The 6,793-nt window shown below is 35.3% G+C and overlaps 1 protein-coding gene and 1 pseudogene across 1 annotated transcript in view; both read right to left on the reverse strand.

Annotated features, from left to right (window-relative positions):
- LOC112505246 (vacuolar protein sorting-associated protein 18 homolog) overlaps window positions 1–4,190 on the reverse strand; it is a 6,639-nt gene extending 2,449 nt beyond the window's left edge. The window contains exons 1-3 of the mRNA XM_025109177.1: window positions 3,998–4,190; window positions 1,267–1,406; window positions 655–733 (exon numbers count right to left, since the gene is read on the reverse strand). Coding sequence (XP_024964945.1) covers window positions 655–733; window positions 1,267–1,406; window positions 3,998–4,141 — 363 coding nt within the window. The 5' untranslated portion in view covers window positions 4,142–4,190. The remainder of the gene's footprint in view (window positions 1–654; window positions 734–1,266; window positions 1,407–3,997) is intronic.
- Window positions 4,191–5,243: 1,053 nt separating this feature from the next.
- The window catches only part of LOC112505245, a 5,014-nt pseudogene continuing 3,464 nt past the window's right edge, over window positions 5,244–6,793 (reverse strand).

Below are 6,793 nucleotides of genomic sequence, written 5' to 3' on the forward strand. Positions count from 1 at the left end.
CTAATAGCTCAGTTAGTTGTTTGCTATTTCCCTAGAGTCGGTTGAACACTAGTATAAATAGCGGGTTGTAATTAATTTTAAGAATTACAGAATACATGTTAAAACTGGACTGGTCACTTTCCCTCCAGAATATATCTCTATCTTAATTATTGGATTCCCACAACAGTTCCCTCATAAAAGTTAGAATTCAAAATTTCTGCATTCAGTCTCAAATTCAATGATTAACATCACAGCTTCAGACATCCTCTTTCTTTTTGTTGAAGTTGCCTATAGTTTCTGAGGTGAAAAAGACATTAATTCCATTCAATTCTCTATGAAGGCAATAGAGGTTCAATTCTCCAACAAAATAGGGATGGTCGTGATATTAGATCTTTTTATCTTTAAGTGAGTTTCCTTCTACTACTAAAAGTRTGAATATATTTGGTGAATGAAAGGTGGCCCCTAATCCTTTCGTCTTTGCTTTTGCTTAAATTGTACAAACTTGACCCTATATACTGCCTTTGTACTAATGTGATTCTKTCCTTTCATTTTGACATATCATGCAAGAGTACGGGGATGTCCACCCCCTCCCCTAGAATGCTCCACAGGTTGGATATGAATAAATAAGCTGCAAAACAGTGTGTTAAAACTCTTCTTTTGAAGTTCAAGAACAACCTGAATGTAGTGATGAACCACAATCTCATGTTGTTCCTTTAGACTAGCAAAATATACCAGTTSATCAACTCTACCATAGCTGCAAAATATTGAAACATGCAAAAATTATAAAAAAACAAGAGATGGCCAGGAAGTGAATAAAAGGAAGAGGCAAAATAACCATAGAAAGACCAACAGAAACAACTTCCAGTCTATCCTATGATGGCAATYTCATCTCTCAAAAGATTAATAAACATAGATAGAAGCTAGTTGAATGAAATGAGAGATTGCAGTTGAAGTATTAGGCGAGTTGGGTGGGATGGACAGCAATACCTATTCCTCCCCAATAAATTTCCCCAAGCATTCAACTTTCAAGAGTCACCGTCTATTTCAATGTTTACCTCATGAAGATGATAATTTATAGGATATAAACATATACTCCAGCATAAAATACAAATTATGCCAAGCACTTGACAATCTGTCAACTTCTCATCTACTCTGATAAATTGAAATTAGAATCTAACTACTTGGCAGGTCAACTGTTGCCAATTTTAGGTCACTACTTCTGTGAAATGGAAAACAGGAAAATTAGGGGGTCACTAACAGAAAATATACATCAAGTAGGATATGAACCTTTCAAGTAGCTTCATTGTAGTTGCCTCATCCAACACATCTTTACTATCACTGAGAAAAGCACGAAATTCCATAATGATAGATTGATATTCTGAATTACGGGTCTCTGGTGAGTCATCTTCCAGCAGTAGTCTATTGATCTAAGAATTAAATACATCACAWATAGAATGAGTTGACCATAGTAAGTTTTCAAAWATGAATTTAGAGAATGGGACTAGGATAAAATAAAATAATTAAAGCAATATACATATGAAAACAAACAATGAGAAGATGTGGTAACTCAATATACAAAGACAACCCCTGTGACACTTGAAAAATCAAATGTGAACCCTCATTATAGGATGGAGGGAGTACTCCAGCTAAACATGTGCATGTTACACAAGAATATTACAAAATGCATTCAGTAAGAAGTTCAATGAACCAAGCAAGCAACTGTTCTAGTAGACAACTTAATCATAATGAAGAAAACTTCATCCTCCAAGAGACGAGCAAGAATGCCACAATTCTACTTCAAATTAGTCAAGTGACAAGCCACAATGCATAATTCCAAATCAAATGTTGGTRGTAACCTGTGAGACCCAAGAAACCTTGAAGTTCCTTCACATTTTAGGGCAGCGGTCAATTAAAGCAGCTGATAGTGCCCCACCTTCTTCTGGAAGCACATTACTAAGAAAGATCTAAGGTAGGCAAAACAAACATTTTCTAGGATTCACATTGAATAAACCAATGAAAGGAAGTGAATGGTTTTTTAAGATGTTTTGACAGTTGATGGTCAGGGCTATAAATTAAGCTGTCATTGAAAAACACTAGGATGAATTTCCAAAGGTATGCCAACAAACTCGGTGGCTGGAGTGCGTTTGAGGGAGCATTCTGTAGTCTAGAATTTCTAGTTGAACTCGTATCTTGGTGGTATACRGATTAAAAATCAATATTAAAAATGTTAGGATCCAAGCGCTTACCACTACGCCAAAAGCAACTGCTGATGGAGAAGGCGCAACTTATTTCCTTATAGCGTGGCAGTCAGCACCATGTTTCGATTTAGGAAGATGCTGGTCAATGACCCAACAATCCCCCCCCCCCACCAATCTGCCAGCACTAACAAGATCTTCGCTAGAAGACAATGGCTACACAACATGCCTTTGGCATTATTATGCACTCCATGGGATTCGAACCCGTGACCTGCTCTGATACCACATGTTAGGATCCAAGCGCTTACCATTACACCAAAAGGAATTGCTAATGGAGAAGGCGCAACTTATTTCCTTATAGYGTAGCAGCCAGCGCCACGTTTCAATTTAGGAGGATGCTGGTCAATGACCCAACAAAAAAAGATCTACATTCAGATTGAAGATCCACGGAATTCATCTAAAAGTTGATCAATATTCAGAATTAGGTATTTTATCAGGTATGATGATTTGGTTATGGTTCCTGTTGTAACATAAAATCTCCATGACTTTTCTTTTATCCTGACAAAAGGATATGAACGAGACAGATGAAACACAAGTTCAAGAGGTCAGAGACTTGGTTTTTAGTTTCAGATTTTTAGCAATATGAATCAGAGATTTGATGGTCTAATGTTGTGGAACAAGATAATGGCATGTGAGTGGGAACTCAGGGTAGCCGCAGTACTAGAGTCACACAAGAACACACTATTCTCCTCCTGGTTTGTACAAATAACATAGCACAGACCCACTATGTTAATTTGTACTTCATGCAGTTTGAAAGAAAGCCATAGAAACTAGCAGTGCTTTTGGAGAAGTTGGCTTTCTTKTGTGATAATCTCCTRGACCTACATCCACTTAATTTACCAATGCTCATGCTAAAATCCTGCAAGAAAACAATTAATGCAAAAAAATGCACCTTTTTGTAACCTTGATTACTAGGACACTGTGACGCGTCTAGCTTCTCAACATTTTGAAGTGGCATATCTCATCTAAACACCAAATAACTCAGTTTGGGTTTCTTTGAGAGACGAACAACATCCTACAAAAGAGGCATGGCTCGATGAAGTTGGAAGATATCAGGTCCTAGGACGTCAGGTCAGTGGTGCACATTACTCGAAATCACATATGAAAATACTTGTGATATACTTCAACATGATTTTGTCAGTGTTCAACAGTTTTCTACCGCAATGAAATATAATTTTAGCAGTTTTGCTGTGTTCTCGAATATAGAGAGAAAGAAAAGAAAAGAAAGGGGGAAAAGAAAGAAAAGGAAGATAGTTTTCTTATTTGTGTTCTTGAAAGGGGAGGAAAATGAAGGAAATGAAAAGAAAGAAACAATTTTTCATGTTCTTCAGCAGGAGTGAGAAAAGAAAAGGTGTCCTTTTTACAATATACCCTTTAAAAAATACGTTATTTATTATGAAAGGTTGGGTAGTCTTGTAATTTTAATAAAAGGGTTTTAATTTCTTTTCTTTCCTTCCCTTTCCTTCCACATGTGGAAGGAAAGTTTTGGGAGGAAACTTATGATTTCTTTTCCTCCGTTTCCTTTCCTTTCTCTCCTAAAAGAACTTTGAGAACACGAGTTTGTTTACTTTCCATCTCTTTCCCTCCCTTTCCTTTCCTTTTCTTTTCTTCGTAAAAAAGGTTTCGAGAACACARCATAAAGGATCAAACTCCATCTCACAGTTTGCTCCTTGTAACCCCTAAGTAGATTGGCGATAATAAACAAAAAATTGGAATTACCAAGACACAATAATCCAAATAACACTACCATAGATAAGAAAAACCTTGTCAAGGTACAGTTCGGTAGCCCATGTAGATATCATCATTATTTGACATTTGTCATCTTTCACAAGATTATCAAGCTTCCGTAACAAAAATGTCCTTAGGGCATCCTGCAAGAAACAGAGAAAAGAAACATGAGTAATCATCTAGAAAGCCAATCTAATCAACCAAACATACCAAGTAAATCCCAAAGTGAGCAGGGTTTGGAGAGGGTAAGATGTATGCAAGCCTTTCCTCTACTTCATGGAGTAGAGAGGCTATTTATGTGAAGACCTCGGCTTGCAAAAAAGGTTTTGCAAAGAACGATTGGGGGAATCTTAAGCGACTCTGAAAGTTTGTCTAAATTTTGAAAGGAAAGAAGTTTTGGAAAGTGATTGATGAGCTTCATACAATTTTGAAAAAGGNTTTCGTTAATATTTTAAAGGTAACTTTAAAAGATATGTATTTATTTGAACAACATAAAATAGGAAAAGCTACCTTTTTTACAAACAAAATATATTTCAAAAATAATGTTTCATATTTATTTAATAAATATTTTGCTCTAAGAATATTTAATTTGAATGCAACTTAATAAGAAAAAGTAAAAAAAATTAAATGTTTTTTTAGATCATAGCAACGAAAAATGAAAATTACTAATAATAATTTGAAATAGGTTTTTTTTTTAATTTTAGTTAAAATTATCAAAATGATGTGTCATCCACATCACCTCATTAAAGTCACACAAGCAAAAAAGTCAAAGGGTTAACCGGTTTAAAATGTAACAGGTTACTCATTGCTATTATGGTAGATTTTTTAAAGTACAATGTCTTAATAAAAAATAATTTTAAAGTACATTGCTGTAACAAAGAAAAACAAAAGTAAAATGTTATAATAAGAAATTTTATGAAAGTAGGTTGCTATTTCATGCATTTAACCCAACTATAAAAATGGTCCAACACCAAAACATTCAATTGAAGAACAAGAAACCTCACTTTTGACCATTGTTTGAAAATTATTCAAAATACAAATTGTTAATTTCTCTTGAAGCAATCATAAATAGTCTAGACGTGTATAACAAAACCTTATATGCTAACTCTTTGTAACGAGTTTCAGCAGTAGAGGCTGAAAGAAGCATAATAGAACTACATAAACTTTGAAAATAACTAGCAGTGGTAACAACACTAGAAAGCGAAACCACAACAAAATTCTTCATTTAATTGAAGTGTTGATTGTGTAAGAGTATGTGATGTCGTTGCTTTCAATTATCGCCTAGATTCTGCTGGAGTCCCTTCCAAAAACAAATCTCCTTCCCCAGTCGCCTATCACCAAGAACCTCGTGCGCCAACTCACTAGCTTGCTGCATTTATTCCACGAAATTAAGCATCATTTAAGAGTTCACAACTGGAAATGGACCTTAGCATAGTATACTTACTTTTGAATATGATCATGCAATACATCTTAACTTAAAGGTCGTTTAGTTCCTTTTCCATCAAATCCTATATGGATTAAGTTGTCTATCTAATTTAAGATAAATTGTTCTTTGGTTATTGTGGTGAATGAAGAGGCTTAATATCAAAAATGACTATATTACTTGTAGGTATATATCAAACATCGTCTATATCAAGTATTGATTTAAATAATTGATTGATAAAAATGTTAATCAACACCCAACCCATTCATAAAAGTCGCATACTTTTGTCCGATTACCCAACCACCGTATTTGCCACCTCTAGATTGTGCAAGTGTCATAAGTTCTATGTTTGAATCTCATCTTTGCTATCAACTTTTCATGGGTTGCAACGGCTGACAGAAAACCTAAAGTGTGTTCAATTCACCTGAAACTAGTATCTTTCGTGTTTTATGCATTTATTCCTACTTCTTATTAGTCGTCATGGATAGTAAAAGAAAGTTAAAGAACAAAAAACAGAAACTAGAAAGTAACAAAACCACATAAAAAAATAACAAGATATTACCTTGCATACACAGAGTACCAAAGCCATTGTGTACTGTGACCGATGGAAACCCAATCCCCAGGAAGTTGAGCTGCAGTTTGTTCACCACCTAGTGGAGCAAACTGGCCCAAATGTTTGTACCTTAAATAATATAGCTAGGTTATTATTCAAAAATGGCAATCGTACGTTTGGAACAAAAAAGGATATAGTATTAACTATGAGTAGGACAAACTAGTAAAGTTTCTATACCTAAACGGTTTGAATCGGTGGCGACCACTATCTCTGAATCTTATTGGACCTTCAGGATTCTCATCGCACTCCTTCATGCGGTTGAAACACTGGGCTAGGTATTCACCTTGTTGAGCCGCTACCTAAGACATATAACATTTGTTCCAATAGTCGATTAAAAGACCTCCTATTCTGGAGATATTATATTGATGAACAAGAGAGGAGTTAATTGAATTCTTATAGATCTATCTCTCTCTCTCTCTCTCTCTTTCTCTCTCTCTTTTGGAAATTGTACCAAGGTACATTGTTGAATGGTTTCAATACAACCCAACAATGCATCTAGGCAACGATTCTCATTTAAATTCACCTGTGCTGTTGGAGGAAGACTCTTCATTTTATGATCGACTTCAGAAAGTGCTGATTTGAACTTCTCAAATCCAGACGAGTTGCCTGTTTTGCAGCATCCCCTCTATCACTTTGAAGCAACTGGACAAAATTCTTCAACTTTTTACTCTTCAAGTGAAGCTCCACTTGTGGATACCTCTCGATAATATCATTAATTACTTCGTTAAAATCTTCCACGCTCAGCTTTCCAGTCTTGTTCTTGTCTGCCTTACCAAATATGTCTGCAATATCTTC

Source organism: Cynara cardunculus, unplaced genomic scaffold, assembly GCF_001531365.2.
Source record: "Cynara cardunculus var. scolymus isolate 2C unplaced genomic scaffold, CcrdV1 Un_Scaffold_9271, whole genome shotgun sequence".
NCBI classification, from domain to species: Eukaryota; Viridiplantae; Streptophyta; class Magnoliopsida; order Asterales; family Asteraceae; genus Cynara; species Cynara cardunculus.